The following is a 17,494-nucleotide window of genomic DNA, read 5'->3' on the forward strand; positions in this document are numbered from 1 at the left end:
TAAAACTAATGACTGTTCGACTTGCGCCAGTCTAGTTGCTCTTTGCAGTTTCATGACAACTACTACTTCTACTGCGGGGATTGATCAATTTATGACTCCATTTTGTTTTCTATAATAGCGTTGCGAACATTGATTGGTAAAATGGTCTCTTTCACCATAACTTAGAGCTGTTCTATCAAACTAGCAGCTCTCACTGACTCACAGAGCCAGAATGTGAAAGATGAAAGTAACAGGCCTGGCTCTGTTTACTCAAAGCTGGACTGACAGTCAGTCAGCGCTCTCTCTCCCTCTCGCTCTCTCCGTTAATTATATATCGGTGTCTTCGTCGTTCGTCTACCTAAGTAGTCATTTAGATTTCGAACTCATGAGTCTACCTCCATCGCCCCATCCGTATTCCCATTCGTGTGAGCCGCTTCTTCACCCGTGCTCATACCCCGGGCATCGCTCTGGCATCCCGGACAATTATGCAGCACCTCATGCGCAAACAAATCACAATCTATGCAAAAGTGATTCCGGCACACCTCGCAGGCATACCGACTCGACTCGCTAAGCCCCTTGGCCTTCTCCTTCGGTTTAGTGTGGTCCTTTGTCTTATCTTTCCCTTTCTTGTTATTATCCCTTTTCGGAAAAGGCGTCAGACACGCGTAGCATGCCTCGGACGAGTGGGCTTGCGACCAGGGCACTTCGACCCAATTGCGCAGGGGAAAGAGGTGGTGGTATGAGCGCGCTAAGTGGGTGGATAGGATGAGGGTCAGTCCGCAGCCGGGACACTCGGCAGGAAGCCGGCAGACGTGGGAGCCGCAGCGGGTGCAGTTGTAGCCCTCACGTGTGGGGCGGTTGTGGCAGGTGCAGAAGTTGATGGTGTTGCCCGTTGTCAGGACCCGGGATGGAAAGCCCATCATCAGCAGGCTGGCGTTGCTCTGCTCTTTGGTGCGCGTCACGGGTGGTGTGGTGACGGCAAGCATGAGGTCGCGAAAGTTGTTTTCGTGCTGGGCTATGTTGTAGGCTGACTCGTCGCCGCCATTGGTCTTTTTGCATAGCTCGGCGCAGATGGCTACTTGGGCTCCAAGCCCAACGATGGACACGCGGATCTTGTCAGTGATGAGGGAGACGATGGTTTCGTGGATGTCGCCCGGGTCGCTTGACATCATGGCACCGTAGATGATGAGCACTTCTCGGGTTCCGTGGGAGGGTGTGTGGCTGTAGATGGAGTCTCTCTGTCAGAGCCGTAATCCAACCCGCTGAGATCAACCCCGATGGATGTATTTAGCACTCACAATAAAGCACCTCTGCACATCTCAAGGGCATTCTGCAGACTTGGGTTTCCCTCTGGATCCTGCTTGACCCAGCCCTGCAACCTCTCAAGGTGCTCGGCCGGGTTGCCACCCATGTCGCTGATGCGCACGGCGATACCATCGCGCATACCCACAATAGCCAGCTGAGAGATGGGATTCTGTTCGAAGAACTCGCGGACAAACTCGCAGGCGTAGGCCATGGTCAACTCGTGGCGCGATGGCAGCAGGTCCTTCTCGAGCATGTAGAAGGACATGTCGAGCACAAGCACCAGATGGCGAATGATGCCTCGCTGAAGCGGCGTCGTGTCCCTCATCAGTCGCGTCCGCTTTTCCGCCTCGGCCAGTCCCTCAATGGCGCCCGTGAGCGTGCCGTCGGCGCCCTCCACCACGGCGTCCCACGACCGTTGTATGTCCTCCCATGCTGCTTTTGCGGGCTTGCGTCCTCCCTTTCCGCCATCTTTGCGGGAGCGACCGCGTGTGTCGTGGCTCGAGGACACCTGGTGGGCACCGAATTCCGCGTCGGAGCCATCGTCGGCCTGGTATTCGCCGTCCGAGTCGGCCATGGCGGATCGCGATTGGTGCCGTAAGGTCGTGGGTTCGGCGATTCGAGAGCTGTCAAGTCGTGCCCGTGGGAGAACTGATTCGGTAGAGCAGTCGATCTAATTGAGACGGTGAGACTATCTAGTTCGCCCCTTGCCTTGGAGACCAGTCGGGAAGAGTGCTCAAGTGGAGGGAGCTGGCGATAGCAGGCCGGGCAAGCGGTCCTGATTCTGCCCTCGCATCACTTGAGTTCGACCGTGTCCCAGTTGAAGCAAATTGTTTTGACCTCCTTCCCGTATGATCGTCTGCTCAAAGTTTTGCAAGAACTGAGGGCTTTCGCTGGCTTGTGACTGAAGAATTGAAGTGAAGGGAGACAAGGCTAAAAAGTAATGGGACAGATGCCTTTCGTCATCCGCAGCCTCGTTCTTAGCATTTTTATTGCAGCCAATCGGGTGCCACATATTGGGAGATCTTGCAGGGACCCTGACCCTTGCACTATCTGGACCCCTACACTCCAACCCAATGCTGCTCCACTCGACGACTATCACTACCAGACGCATGTTCAACCATTGGCATGAGCTACCGAATCTCGAAGGCCATCAAGCCAATGGTTGTTTCTTAACATATTAAGAGCACGACAAAGGGAGTTACCAATAGACTGCCGGAATTCATCAAGAACAGCGAACCGCGCATTGTCAATATAGCGGGTTGAAATCACGTTTACCTGGGAAACCTTCATCGGGATGTTGTTTCTGGGGTCAGCTAATGGTCGCCTTCATGTGTCACAGACGAGTGAACAGATTTCAACGTCCAGGTGCTTTGTTCTGTCACATGAATGAAAAGGAGCTCTACTGTGATTATATATTGTGTAAACGAGACCAAACTTACACATAGTATACCACAGTACATATAAAAATAGACAAATACCCAAGTAACAATACGAATATTATAACATCAACTCTTCGCTATCTGGTTACTTCAATTCACTCATGTACACACTTGAACAAATGATACTTGTTGTTTCACCATTACTATGGGAAGACCGTTGCTAAGCATTGAGGTCCGCGCCGCGTGATAAATCAAATTCAAAACACTTGTAAAGAGGATAAATAGACAGAAACTATTGAATCCTATCATACGACATCATATACATTAGTCGGGCAAAAACGTGGGGTATACTATCAATCATGCTTCTAAGCTTTCCACCAAACTTGGGCGAACCGACAGATTTGTAGCCGTGTGGTATGTATGAACTGAGATATGCTCATGCTCGTGCTCCTGCTCGTGCTCCTCTTCCCCCACTACTTTCCGTTAAAGTCGTAAATAGGCAATCGGCCCTTTTCCAATCACCACCACTGAAAGAAACAACTCCTGTGAGTCGAATGTGTGCGAGAATTAAAGTTACTGTTTAGTGTGGTTGTGTGCGTCGGTTGTCAGTTCTCGAAGCTCTTTCCGTAGGTGTGGGCGGAGACCCGTGAATCCAAAATGGTATACCGTCGAACCTGAACTCCAACTCCTAAAATCAAAATGAAGACAAATAGTTTCATGCGTAACCTGTGGGTGCGCTCGCAATCGGCCAGTCGTCTTCTGTAATGCTCGACCAGAAAACCCAGATCATGACCACCGATAGCAGAGTGAAGAGAGTCTCAAAGAGCGCTCCATCAATCTTGGATGCGGTGCCATTGCAGATATACGGGCTGATAACGTAATTGAAGATCTGGCCCAGTGCAAAGAGCACGGCCGCACCAGTGAGGTATGCCATCGGCCGTACTTCGCCAAGGATTCGAATGACCAGGATTGCCTCGAGGACGAAGAAAGCAATAAGGAAGACCAATGGCGCCAGTTGATACAGCACGTAGAGCGAGATGTGTCGGTACGGTTCGTTGTAGCTAGAGTCCCATCTGCCCGTCCAATGGTATCCCGTGTCCAAGGCAATGTAACCAGTACCGATGAGGAGGATTGCACCTGAAATGGCCATCAGACCCAGAGACAGCGGCGTTCCGTCATCGATGATTTGATAGCCGACGACAGCATTGAGCATGAGTATCCATGTCGCTGCAATAATCATGCCGACATGTATTCCGGTGAAAGCCTGTCACCTTGTTAGTCTTCGACAGCCAACGAGTGCTTCGGGGACAGAGTCGGCGTACGATCCGAACTTTAGAGCTAAGCGGGAACTCTCCCACGGTGAAGATCTCGCAAATCTCGATGATAATATAACAAGCAAGGAACAACTGCATCTCTCTGCGATCTAATTAGTCCCCGAAACTTGACGTGGAGTTGGCAGGATGAACGCCACGTACCTTCGCCCAACAGCGGCCTTTTTCCTTTCCGATCTCAGCAAGAGAAATGTTGTTACCACGATGGCGAGAGCGCAAAGAAGGATAGACCCTGAGCTACCGTAAGCAACGGTCTCTGTATGCGGTGCGCAGCTTCACAAACCTAGATTCCCCAAATGTTTACCATCGCTCAGTGGTATTCCCCTCAGCTCGCATCCTTGCCACCCGCCAGTCTGGTTGTGACTGTCTGAAAGAAGCTGCACGGAGTGTCGTTAGTTCACACTCTCTCCTCAGTGGGAGATGGGTTGCACATACGTTGCATATCGGGAGAGTCGAGTCATGGCAGAACGCCTAAATACCAATTGAGTCCGTCAGCTTCGGTCCAACCCCATTCTGCTCATCCAGATTTCTGTGACTGCCTCGCTGCCTCGCAGGTGTCGGGCATACCTGGAAATTGCCAAACTGTGTTGACCCCATTTGATTATTGACGTTATTGTGCAATGCGCTTGTCGTGGAGGTGGCTAGTGGCGATGCTGTGCTTCACACGATTGACTCTGGAGATCAATCTCTGTGCGTGGTGGAGAAGGTCAAATTAAAGAAAAAAAAAGGCCGTCGCTCGCCGTAGCCAGTGCGTTTTGTCCAGCGTTGGAGACGCTGGATGGCGGTAGTTGTGATGTCGTCGTGGCTCGGATGCAGATGCAAGCTTTCTTCTTAACAGAAACGGCCGGACTCGCGATGACTCGAGCGCTGGATTCGTGTCGGTACCTGGAAAAATGGGCCTCTTGGTGATGCGCGTTGATGGGTAGGCGCCACTTCAGTTGTATCGCCCTCAGCTAACCTCAAAATTCTTTTTTTTGCTTCCGTACCCGTCTCGTAGGTCTTTCCAAGAAACCTGGTGATGCTTGCGATTTTTCGTTATTCGTGAAAGTGAGGGTGAAGTGAATTGAGCCCAGAACAGGATTCGAGGGCGGTTGTTGTGGTGACTTGATGACCCGCCAATTTTACTTGTCTGCGACTGTGCTCCCTTCGGACGTCGGGAAGGAACAATTGAGAAAGAACCGAGCCAAGCTCTGACAGTGGGTGCACTGGATGTCCCCGGTTCTTAAGATATCCCAGGCGCCACCTCTGGCTGGGTTGGGCAGGCTGGGATGTTCGAAGCTGTAAATTACAGCCAACCGGCCACCAGTTCGGTGGGTAATGCGACTTGATCCGACGCTGGGATTTCCCAAACGAGTTTGACCTGCTTGGTCTCTTCCAAGATAGCTCGCCTCTTGAAATTGCGACTCCGACGTCGTCCAAAATGATTCTCACGATGCCTTCTATCAGCGACGCTCGCAATAACGATGAGAGATTTATTGCTCCTGATTTGTGAAGAATTGGGATTGCCACGACGTTCGCGCATCAATTGTAAGTGTCGGGGTGTTGTTGCACCTAGATCACTCGGCATGTAATTTGAGAAACTAACATACAGCTGGGTGCGGATACATATGTAAGTAAATTTGCAATCTTCATGCATGAACTGAATCGATGCGGCAGTACCCTCAAGCGCATTGCGGCCTGTCCCTGCAGCGCAACATTCACTCCTTTGTCAGCTGAGATTTCTCTCTTCATGGCCTAGAATTACGCGCAGTTTCTATTGCAAGTGTGAAACATATTCAAATTCACCCTGGTTCGTTGAGAATCGAGATGACTGGAAGTCGGGTTTACAAGAAGCTATTGCTGCTTGGTAGCATTCATTACTTTTCAATAGCCGACTTCCGTTCCCAATACAGCCTCGGTGCAGGTACTTGATATAGAACCGTAGGCCGTTTCCCCCTCATCAATCTTGGACGATGGACGAGTACTAGTGCCGTGCCTTGAACCGGATACTTTGTCCAATATCTGTAACGTTCAAATTCTGATTGCTATGCCTGAACAACACCTGTTTCCAACTGATGACTGAGCACGGGTTTCAACGTGTGGCTTCGTGGATGGTTTAATTTATCTGAACCTATCTTGAGCGGAAAGAGGCTGAGTTACTAGTGCACAGGTTTGCCTCACCATCCCTGACCTTGGATCGGCATTTCCTTGCTCTTGCCACCAGGCCAGCTCATCAAGGCGACTGTTGTCCAGGACAAGAGATGCGGCTGCAGGTTTTAGGTCATATGCAGACTCGAATGTCGTGTTCTATGAGCTCGTTAAGTCGCGGCTTTTGATTGACAGGTCGGTCATCAACCTAAACCCATCAAGGATCGCCGGACCTGCTCCCAACTTTGGAGCCAAGGCTTGTCTTGCATCTGGGGCCGCGCCATCGCCAGGGGTCTTCAAAGTTTCAGCCACGTTTTTGGACCTTCAACCGCTCTCACTGGATGGCGACGTTGCGTCTACTCTTGTTCTTGGCCGACTGGGAGCCTTCTGATCCAGTCAATGCTATGCCACATGGTCCGGACGATGATATTTGCCACAATGAGAATACCACTTTAGAAGATCAAAGGTGACCATACTTGTTGAGTTATGGAACTACGAAACATCCGGGCCTAGAGAGGCAACCCATGCTAACCCAGTCGGAAAGCCTGGCACTTATACATTCTCAACAGCCGGACTTGTTGCTCGAGACAAGCCGTCCGGCGAAGGTGTTGGGAGCTTACGCGCCGAGTTCAGATGCATTGGGATGCCTCCATCTCCGTCCGCAGATGCCGTCGATTGTCTAAAGGTAGGCATGTGACGCAACACAAAAGTTTGTCTTCGGTTTTCAAGCACGTAACATTTAACAACTGCCTGGATCCATCTGGTGGTATATCGGGTGATCCCTGGAACATCTGGGATGAGTACAGTACAGGGCAGGATTTTGTACAGAATGGTTGTCCTTTGAATGCGTCGGCCGTTCATTACTAGCCATGGTACTGGAAACTGTAACAGCTGGTCTCATTAGCTACTACTTGCTATTAGCCGAAGTAATTCTTTTGGCAACAGCTTCTCTCTGAGATATAACAGAGCCAGGGCATCACAAGATACCTCATTCCCCAGGTCATTCTGCCCATCATTTAGTGCGAGATAAACAAGCCTTCATATACTTGGTACTTACCCAGATATTTCAGGTAGAAGCCGTGGCTTGCAGGGTTGTTATCGCCACGTGAAGTGAATAATCTAAGTTGACTGAACCATCTTATTTGTGACTAGTATAGATAGCAACATGCCCTGTAAAGAGACCTAGTAAATAATAATAGCCAGTTGGATAAACATACTACCGAGTTATTCAAGCCGTTGAGATGCGGATCAATGGTATTGCCGCCAAAGGCTGTATAAGTGTGAAATGACTATCGTGAGGGGCTGGCAAGCGGTCATCATGCCGCCACACGCGGTTAAAATGTGGGACCTTATGACCAAGCATTGCTAGACTAGCTAGTGACCTTGAGCGGATTCGGTATACAAGAAGATGCAGGTTAGCTGATGAATGAGAATTCCCACTGACCGCCTCGATGGATTTCAATGCCAATGCCATCATTGTGGGGCCGCTTTGTTCGTTGATTGCAAATAATGGATCCCAGCCTATCTCTCTCGCCAGGGGTTAACTTTTCCCGTGTATCTGGCCAAATCTGACGCATCTCGTAAATTCTGTAGCAATGACGGCATGAAGCCTTGATGAAGACTGACGGTAGAGTCACATACACATTACTAACCTAGTAACAGGGCTTCGTAATCGTCTAGTGTAAAATTAATCAATCGTATTATTGATGCGTGTGTACCTGGGCTACCGATCGCAACAGAGACTTAGAATCTAGCACGCGTTTCGATAGACCTCTAGACAGTGGCTGTTTGGTTCGGCTTCAGGCGGCTGATTTGTTGATTTCTTATGTGCTGGTAGTGAGAGCCTGACGAAAGGCTACGTGTGATCAACCACCACCGTCACTTGAGTCAGAAAAATGGCCAACTGTGGAGAAGATGGGGCACCGGGGACATGATGCTACTAGTTGGAATCCTGGGGTTGAAGTGGTGGCTGTTCTCATGCTTCTTGGACAATAGATAGCCCACGCGGATGCTGATGGAGGACGGATGACGGCTTAAATCGCCTTGCTTACAGCGATCGTCAGATGCTCAGGGCTTCAGCCTGGTGTTTTCCGTTGTTCAACTTGCAAGCCTGTGGTCATTGACTGTGACGGTGCCGTAAATTGCTGTTGCACGTGATAGATTGGAAAGCCCCCACGCTGGCGCTGGATGTTCTGAAAAGCAGTAGCGGGTCTGATCGATGGGGACCTTTATATTTTTGTAGCACGGCCGGTTGGACTGGGACGAGCAGCCCGGGAATCTGGGAGCTGATAAAAGTAAAAAGGGGAACTCAAGAGTAAAACGTACTCGCAACACTTTAGAACGATGACTACTTCTCCTCTGTGCTATTTGCTCGTCAACGCATTCGCATCATTTGCTTTTAACAAAACATTGTGTTGTATAACATTGAGTAAGATAGCACTGCAAAGCGACGTAACTAGCCCGGTCTCGGCTTCCAAGTTCCCTGAGTTTAGTCACTTCCTAATCCAATTCGATCACCTGGCCCACCCGCTTGCTGCACGACGAACACAGACACCGTCACTCGTCAACCAAGGTACGCTTGGAGCGTGGAGCGTGGTCGGTATATCCTTTGGCCCACTTGCCTACATTACATTCCCAACTTTCGTCGTCACATCGCGGTTTAGGTGCTCCTGCTAAGCAGCGCCAAACTATTCAAAATTTCCGCCTCCAACGGGAACCGTAATCGTCTTGCCGCCAACATCCCCCTCCGAACCCTTCGACCGGATCAGAACGCCCAATCGACGTCATTGCTGGCAGGCCAACGGGACCAGTCGTCCCACGACAGACGATCCTCGGGCTCTGTCGTTGACTCGGATTCCGACTCTTGGACGGACACGGGCGATATTGCCGAGCAGCTGGCCGATGAGGACGACCCTCTGAGGACACACCTAGCCGACACCTCCCCCAACGACGAGCTTCTTGCCGGCGTGCTCAAAAAACATCCCAAGACCAAACGCGTGCAATTTCGAAGATCCGTCTCTGAACACAGTCACGGCCAGTCCAGACTGTTGCATTCTGGAGTCGTTAATAAGGAGGCAATCGAAATACCCGACGTAGCTCCCCGTCGAATTTCGGGGGCAGAGCGCCTGCTAGCCTCCATCATGCCAGGCACAGGAGTCCACGGCCTGACGGGCAAGTCCCTCATGTGCGTTACGACAAGTCTTAATACTCCTGTGACCCGCGTGCTGACCAAACCTGAAGCTACTTCACCAGTATCTTCGTATCACTGGGTGTATTTCTTTTCGGATATGACCAAGGAGTAATGTCGGGCATCATCACGTAGGAAGCTCTCTTCGACACTGTGCCATGTGTCTCGTGCTCCTTGGCTCTAGACTATAGCTAACGATGAAGCGCAGTGGCCCATACTTTCGGGACTACTTCAACCATCCATCGCACGCCGAGATTGGAACCATGGTGGCTATTCTTGAAATCGGTGCGCTGATCTCCTCACTTGCCGTAGGAAAAGTTGGTGACGTCATTGGCCGGAGGAAAACGATTCTCTATGGCTCCATGATCTTCTTCGTGGGCGGTCTGTTACAGACGCTGGCAACCAACATGCCCATGATGATGCTGGGAAGAATCATCGCTGGTCTAGGCGTTGGTTCGCTCTCGACCATCGTTCCCGTCTACCAGTCTGAGATCTCCCCACCACACAGCAGAGGCAAATTGGCCTGCATCGAGTTTTCTGGCAACATTATTGGTTACACCACCTCGGTCTGGGTAGACTACTTCTGTGGCTTCATCGAGAGCAACTATTCGTGGCGCCTCCCGCTGTTTATGCAATGCGTGATGGGTGCTCTGCTGGGTTTCGGCAGTTTGCTCATCGTTGAATCTCCCAGGTATGCCACCATTGCTCCAACCTCCTGAAGCATACTGACGTTCCTGCAAAGATGGCTTCTCGATAACGATCATGATGAAGAGGGCATAGTAGTTATTGCCAATCTCTACGGCAAAGGTGACATTCACAATGCAAAGGCCAGAGATGAGTACAGGGAGATAAAGATGAACGTTCTCCTGCAGCGCATGGAGGGTGAGAGAACGTACTCCGAAATGTTTCGTCGCTACAAGACGCGAGTCTTCATTGCCATGTCTGCGCAAGCGCTAGCGCAACTCAACGGCATCAACGTTATCTCGTACTATGCGCCTTACGTCTTCGAATCAGCTGGATGGGTTGGTCACGATGCTGTGAAGATGACCGGAATCAACGGCATCACTTATTTGCTCTCGACCATTCCACCTTGGTATATTGTCGACCGGTGGGGTAGACGAATCATTCTGCTTACGGGTGCTGTCGCCATGGCAATTGCTCTGTCATTCGTGTCCTACTTCATATACTTAGATATCGCCATGACCCCGACCTTGGTTGTGGTCTTCGTCATGATTTACAACGCGGCGTTCGGGTACTCTTGGGGACCAATCCCGTGGTTATACCCTCCTGAGATTCTGCCTCTCAGTATTAGATCGAAAGGCGCGAGTTTGTCTACGGCATCCAACTGGACCTTCAACTTCTTGGTTGGCGAAATGACGCCTATTCTTCAGGAGTGGATCACGTGGCGATTGTATCTGGTCCACGCATTCTTCTGCGTGGTCAGTTTCGTTGTTGGTAAGTTTCCCGTGATCTGCGTTGGTCAGTCAAGCCTAACCATTTATAGTTTACTTCGTATACCCCGAGACTTGTGGTGTTCGTTTGGAAGAGATGGACTCGTTGTTTGGTGATGCTACTACAGCCATGGGCACTCCTAGCATGAGATCTGAATCTGGATCAATCTACCGAGCGTCGTCGCCCATTCCTTCACTCGATCTCCGTGGTAGGCCCGGGGCTCCGGGACTCGGGTCAGAGGCCAACATTCCGCCCTTCGATATCGATCCTCCAGCAATCAACTTCATCGATGGAAAGCCTCAAATACGATCCGAGAGTGGCTCACGGGGTAGAGTGGGTGAGTGGCTCACTCGAATGGTTGGGCGTGATCGTGGTTCGAGCAGTAGCCCGGCAGGGACAGGTAGATACGCACCCTTGGACCAACAGGAGGAAGAATGAGGCTATGATACCATTGACGCAGTATTCATTACCATCTGCGGATATGAGGGGCACGAGGACGGAATTTGACGCATATAGACCGGCAGATGGACTTCGGTGTAGAGAGGAGCGGACCTTTGGCTTCACTTGCACATTTGTCGCATGGAGATGGTCAGATGCCAGGGTGAACAGGTGCCAGAATAGAGTCGAAGATCACAACTAAGAGCAGTGTTTCAATGCTTTGACGATTAGGGTTGTCGCCCGTGTAAATGTGGCTGGTAACTTGTTTGGACACAAGCCGCCAGCTTTGGAAAACGGGTTATTGCCGCATCCACTGCAGACGTAACGTGTTGTAAAGCGAGTAGAACACGAATATTATGATCGTATTATGGCACCAGAATTTCTGTAATGCCAATTACGATACTCCAAACGACGTCTTCAAACACATCTTACATGTACCACTGTCGACTTCGATCTCATGTTGACCCTTGCGGGGTGTGATAATGGTAGGTACTTCATCCCATGTCACAAGGCGGCAACCCAGCGTCGATCTACGGCCCAAAATCGTCGGTTCTTCAAAATTCAGCTGATACTTGATGCCCAGTATCTTGACAGCTAGGGGTGTCTGCCAACAAAGCTAAATCAAAAAGCTCGCCTCATTCACTGTTCGAATGCAACCCCCAACTTGTATCCAGTTACAATTAACGCTAAAATGGGATTGTCGTCTTCAACAAAGTTGTCTTGTACTTTCGTACGAGGCGGCTCAGCAAGAGCTTGGACCACCCACCCCTGCATTAACGAGGACACCTAGGGCGGCATCGACCCGAATGTGAAGTGTCCTGTAAATTAGCAGGGATATTCAGCTCCTGATCAATTTGTTAGCACAGTCTCGACCACCATTCCATTCTCCATCCCAGACTGCCATATTGGCCTGCCGGGCTCCTTCTTTTCTTACATTCATTCCCTTACATCCCGCAACGGTTTCCGAACTTTTTTGTTGCAACTGATTCGGTACAAGCCGTCGTTTCTGCATGACAATGGCCGACACCAAGGCTGCGGCTGCGTCTGGCGCCGATCCAACGGGCCAGGCACTGCGTCAGCGCAATGTTCCTGCCTCGAACACACCCTACGCGCAACAGTACGAACTCGACGAGAAGAAGATCCATGGAAAGAAGAAGGTGAATACTGCACTAGGAGGAGGAGTAATTGAAGATGGCATTCTGACCTAGATGTCGACTAGGAATCCTCGTTCCTCGATATCCTCGACGAATGGGAGTTTATCATTGCGCCCTTGATCTTTACAGCCTTCGCTTTCTTCACTCGACTCTACAAGATTGGCCTGAGTCCAATCGTCACCTGGGATGTAAGTTCAACTTGTTGCCAAACCTCTTTATGCACAGAAACCTAACTTGTACCCAGGAAGCACAGTTTGTCCTGCCCTCGATCCCGACTCCTATTCTCCCGCCGCTAATCTAAATCCCCTTCGCAGTTTCGGCAAATTCGGCTCGCATTACATCAAGAGAGAACTATTCTTCGACGTGTATGTCTCAGAGCCAACTCATTTCTCAGACGACCAATGCTGACAAGGGAGCAGGCACCCTCCGCTTGGCAAGATCTTGGTAGGTGTCTCCGGCGTCTTGGCTGGTTACAATGGCACCTTCGAGTTCAAGTCCGGCGAGACTTACCCCGAAGAGCTTAACTACACCTTCATGCGAGCCTTCAACGCCTTCTGGGGCATTCTGTGTGTCCCATTGGCCTATTACACTGCCCGCGAACTGAACTTGAGACGCCCCGCTGTCTGGCTGGTCACTCTGATGGTTCTGTGCGAGAACTCGTACACTACTATCAGCCGATTCATCCTGCTTGACTCTATGCTTCTGTTTGGAACTGTTGCCACTGTCTTCTGCTGGTCCAAGTTCCACCGTCTTCAAAGGGAGAGTTTCGAGCCTGAATGGTTCTTCTGGCTCTTTATGACTGGTCTCAGCTTGGGTTTCGTCTGTAGCATCAAGCTTGTAGGACTATTTGTCACCGCTCTTGTTGGTCTGTATACCATTGAGGATCTATGGAACAAGTTTGGAGACATCAAGATGCCAGTTCCGGAACTTGCAGCTCATGTGGGCGCCCGGGTTGTTGGTCTGATCATCGTTCCTTTCCTGGTCTACCTCCTGTCCTTCGCCCTGCATTTTGCAATCCTGACCCGAAGCGGTCCTGGAGATGCTCAGATGAGCTCCCTCTTCCAGGCCAACCTTGAGGGTAGTGAGATTGGCCGCAACTCTCCGCTCGAGGTGGCCATTGGTTCCAAAGTCACAATCAAGAACATGGGATACGGAGGCGGCTTGCTTCACAGTCACATTCAGAGTATGTATCAACTATCTCTAGGGACAATAATCTCGCTGACCCATCGATAGCTTATCCTGAGGGCTCTAACCAGCAGCAAGTAACCTGCTACCACCACAAGGACGCCAACAACGAGTGGTGGTTCTACCCCAACCGCAGCGAGCCCGACTTCAACCCCGAAGAAGAGCCCAGATTTATTGGACACGGCGATATTATCCGATTGATCCACACTCAGACAGGACGTAACCTTCACTCCCATGACATTGCTGCCCCCGTCACCAAGGGCCACAAGGAAGTCTCGAGTTATGGGAATCTTACCGTTGGTGATGACAAGGATCACTGGCAAATTGAGGTTGTCAAGGATGTTGCTTCCCGTGATAAGAGCAAGATCAGGACTTTGACGACAGCTTTCCGCCTCAGACATCCCGTCATGGGATGCTACCTTCGTGCTGGAAACGTCAACCTGCCTCAGTGGGGTTTTAAGCAGATCGAAGTCACATGTGACAAGTCCAACAACCCCCGCGACACCTTCACCCACTGGAACATTGAGGCTCATACCAACGAGAAGTGTAAGCCATCTTCCCCTGTCGTTTTGCATGCGTCTAGCTAACATGAAGAAGTGCCTCCTGGTGACCCTGGCAAGTATAAGTCGCCATTCTTCCACGACTTCATCCACTTGAACGTCGCTATGATGACGTCCAACAACGCTCTCGTTCCCGATCCCGACAAGCAGGACGACCTTGCTTCCCAATGGTGGCAATGGCCCATTTTGAATGTCGGTCTTCGCATGTGTGGATGGGACGACAAGACGGTCAAGTACTTCCTCCTTGGCAACCCTTTCGTCTACTGGGCCTCGACCGCTTCCCTAGGTGTTATCGGTTTGATCACTGGGTGGTATGTTCTGCGATGGCAGCGTGGCTTCCAGGATCTCTCACATGATGAGATGGACCATGTCCACTACTCAGCGCTGTACCCTATCCTGGGATGGGCACTTCACTATCTTCCCTCTGTTTTCATGGCGCGTGTTACCTACGTCCACCACTACTATCCCGCCCTCTATTTCGCCATCCTCAGTCTGGGTTTCCTGGTCGACTGGACTGTGCGGAACCAGAAGAAGGCCGTGCAGTACGGTGTGTACGCCACGTTATACACCGTTATCATCGGCCTGTACATCTACTTCATGCCGATCTGTTGGGGTATGACAGGACCCAACCAGCAGTACAGCTACATGAAGTGGTTCTCGACGTGGCGAGTCTCAGATTAGATGGTTTCTTCATTTGAAGGGATTCGTGACGTCGAAGTATCTATCCGGGCCATCAGGTTCCGTAGAGGGATCTCTTAGATCTGGTCCGTGGCTAGCGACCTGGAGGAGTTTTTCAGTTATCTTGGTGACAAAAACACATCTCCATCTCTGATGTAATGAATGAAGGTATCATTTGCATTAAGGTACACAAGGGAGTGGGGTTCTATGCGGTACATGGCGTGCTGGGCACTACTGGGAGACTAAAAGAGAGGCTACCTAGGAGACAGACTGCCTCCATAACTAATGAAAGTCGCTTTTTCTTCGCTGGGAATAATGCGTCACCTAAAATGTGATGCGAAATTTGCAGTAATTACTCGAAGCAGTCGACGGGTTGAAAAGGATAGTAAAAGTGCCCATAGGTATTGATATTGTATTAATCGGCCTCTGCTGTCAAATTCCGGCCTAAGATTTCATTGATGCCTCAAAGTAATGTACACCAGTACATAGATACTACTTGCTATGGAACCACGTCAGGTTATGGAATGTACCCTTTCTTTCTCTTCGTACGACACATATCACGGGTTTGAAGCTGGTTGCTGTCAGAGGCTCTGCCAACCCTTCTTGTGATTAACCGGCGGCGTAATTTAATAACGCCGTGATAGAGGTGAATGAGCAGGTACCCTCGGTCGACCAGCGAGGAACAGAACTGGCGAGTGCGGTTTTTGGTGGAACGATACGTAGCTGCGTTGGGATCAGCCCCATGCTGGAGGAATTGGTCAAAGACCTGACTGCTTAGACGACGCATGTATGAATAGCTCATGCCAATTGGTCGCAGTCTGGTCTGGCTGGAGTTGTTCGTCCGGTTTCTAACCCTCACTTGCACTGAATCGTCGAAGACTTCCCAAATCCACAAATCGTTAGAGCGCCGCTTAATCAACAGCTTGAATACAGTACCATTCATACTGGAAGCGAGTTTCTCGATGCTGTTACTATCTTGGTAGACTGCTAGAAGTGTAGTCAAAGTCAAGCTCGTAGAGGAAATGACTGTCTCGTTCCTGTTGTGTGAAAAGATCAATTAAGTGAGGTGATTTTTCTACCTTCGAATTATTAGCATGACACTGCCCGACACAATCATGGTAGAGCGCCGTGCGGAATACGTGGACGAGTCATTTCATATGTAGGCCTCCACGATCTCTGCAGGCTGGTGGCATGCCTGGCATGCCTGGCTCACTTCTGTATCGACGTCTGACCTACTTTGTTACAACAAACAACTGAATGAAGTCTTGCGCACACTTTAGTCTGGGCGCAAAGAGAGAAAACTACAAAAATAAATAAATAAACAGAGAGTATGGAATCTCGTGTATCAGCTTAGGCCACGACCCCTATACCAGAAGTATTCGCTGGACTATCATAAGTAGCCGACGCAACTCTTACCTACGCCCACCAGAACCATAACCTCGTTGACTGTCAAAACACTTTGCAGGCACGACGCCTAAAGATTCCCGAAGCAGTGTACTTTGATTGTAACTGAGAGGAACTTCAAATTATTATCCCCCCAATACCGCTATAATGGCAACTAAATATAAGTCACTTCGAATACCTCATTTGTCTTCAGGTATGCAAATTAAGTACACATGGTATGATGTTGAAATGGACAACCCCCGCCTTAGTTGCCGCTCCATATATGCTTTGTGGTATACATTACTTAGGGTATCATCCAATACGTGTGTATCTATTTACAGAGACTGCCGCAGTGCCTCGTAACTTTTCTTTCTTTTCGTACACAAGGACAAGTCCTGCAGCTGCTTCTCTTGTTCTTCTTTCCCCCCTCCTTACCCCCCTCCTTATCATCACAATTACGTGTCGTTTTAGCAACACCCCCCGCCAGACCCCTTATTCGCATCATTCAACTTCACCTGCCGTCCGGCCTGTCCCGGGCCAGGACCCTTGACGCCGGATCTCCGGTCGTTAAGGTCGTACTTGCCGGCGTTGATGTTATCGAAGATGCGTTCGGCGACACGCATAAAGGCCATCTCGACGCCTTCGCCGCTCTTGGCGCTCGTCTCGACGTACTGCATGACGCCGTTGCGCTTGGCCCACTCCTCAGCTTCGGCCGCCGACACCTCGCGCTTGTTTTCTTCGCCCGCTGCCATGTCCGTCTTGTTCCCCACGAGGATCACGACGATGTCGGGCTCGGCGATTTGGCGAAGGTCATTTAGCCAGTCCGTGACGTGCGCGAACGTCGCTTTGCGCGTGATGTCGAAGACGAGCAGGGCGCCTGAGGCACCGCGGAAGTAGGACCGCGTTACGGATTTATAGGTCTCTTGCCCTGCCGTGTCCCAGAGTGATAACTTCATGTGTTTCTGGGGGGTGTTGCGCGGCGGGTCCGGCAGGCCGTTGGTGTCCGCGGCGGTGGCTGATGATGCATCTTGGAGCATTTTTGAATGTGGTGGGCCGACGGGCACTATCCGGGAGCCGAATTCCACGCCGATGGTGACGTCGTGTTGCGGGGAGAACCGGCCTTCGCACAGCCGGATTGTGAGGGACGATTTACCGCAGCCTGAGTCGCCTATGCAGACCAGTTTGGCGATGTAGTCCCATGGCGGGGAGGAAGACATGGCCGCGGGGGTTACAGAAAATGGAAGGTTGATGGGTGTAGCAAGGCGGAATAATCGGGATAGCGTAAGAGGAGGTCCAAAAGCAGGGCTGATCCAGTCAGGAGGTGGATAAGCAAGGC

At 50.7% G+C, this 17,494-nt stretch overlaps 5 protein-coding genes across 5 annotated transcripts; 2 read left to right on the forward strand and 3 right to left on the reverse strand.

Moving 5' to 3' along the window:
- Window positions 1–80: 80 nt before the first annotated feature.
- Window positions 81–2,210, reverse strand: BCR38DRAFT_433813 (Ssl1-like-domain-containing protein). The gene is made up of 2 exons (XM_040860277.1): window positions 1,278–2,210; window positions 81–1,200 (listed from the first exon to the last, which is right to left on the reverse strand). The coding sequence occupies exons 1-2, from the start codon at window positions 1,856–1,858 to the stop codon at window positions 363–365; spliced, it is 1,419 nt and encodes a 472-aa protein (XP_040715453.1). The 5' UTR covers window positions 1,859–2,210; the 3' UTR covers window positions 81–362.
- Window positions 2,211–3,378: 1,168 nt separating this feature from the next.
- BCR38DRAFT_343084 (chitin synthase export chaperone) lies at window positions 3,379–4,591 on the reverse strand (the record flags this gene model as incomplete). The annotated part of the gene is made up of 6 exons (XM_040855998.1): window positions 3,379–3,927; window positions 3,986–4,079; window positions 4,139–4,226; window positions 4,278–4,371; window positions 4,430–4,465; window positions 4,562–4,591. The coding sequence occupies 6 exons, from the start codon at window positions 4,589–4,591 to the stop codon at window positions 3,379–3,381; spliced, it is 891 nt and encodes a 296-aa protein (XP_040715454.1).
- A 3,873-nt stretch (window positions 4,592–8,464) lies between these two features.
- BCR38DRAFT_457844 (and other transporter-domain-containing protein) lies at window positions 8,465–11,198 on the forward strand (the record flags this gene model as incomplete). Its single annotated transcript, XM_040862079.1, has 6 exons — window positions 8,465–8,716; window positions 8,785–9,305; window positions 9,362–9,439; window positions 9,517–9,999; window positions 10,051–10,763; window positions 10,813–11,198. The coding sequence occupies 6 exons, from the start codon at window positions 8,465–8,467 to the stop codon at window positions 11,196–11,198; spliced, it is 2,433 nt and encodes an 810-aa protein (XP_040715455.1).
- A 1,010-nt stretch (window positions 11,199–12,208) lies between these two features.
- Window positions 12,209–14,778, forward strand: BCR38DRAFT_343557 (dolichyl-phosphate-mannose-protein mannosyltransferase 2; the record flags this gene model as incomplete). The annotated part of the gene is made up of 7 exons (XM_040856043.1): window positions 12,209–12,355; window positions 12,418–12,540; window positions 12,597–12,604; window positions 12,667–12,717; window positions 12,772–13,535; window positions 13,586–14,083; window positions 14,135–14,778. The coding sequence occupies 7 exons, from the start codon at window positions 12,209–12,211 to the stop codon at window positions 14,776–14,778; spliced, it is 2,235 nt and encodes a 744-aa protein (XP_040715456.1).
- A 1,847-nt stretch (window positions 14,779–16,625) lies between these two features.
- BCR38DRAFT_457846 (P-loop containing nucleoside triphosphate hydrolase protein) lies at window positions 16,626–17,375 on the reverse strand (the record flags this gene model as incomplete). Its single annotated transcript, XM_040862080.1, has 1 exon — window positions 16,626–17,375. The coding sequence occupies one exon, from the start codon at window positions 17,373–17,375 to the stop codon at window positions 16,626–16,628; it is 750 nt and encodes a 249-aa protein (XP_040715457.1).
- Window positions 17,376–17,494: the final 119 nt, after the last annotated feature.

Source organism: Pseudomassariella vexata (genome assembly GCF_002105095.1).
Source record: "Pseudomassariella vexata strain CBS 129021 chromosome Unknown BCR38scaffold_7, whole genome shotgun sequence".
Lineage (NCBI taxonomy): Eukaryota > Fungi > Ascomycota > Sordariomycetes > Amphisphaeriales > Pseudomassariaceae > Pseudomassariella > Pseudomassariella vexata.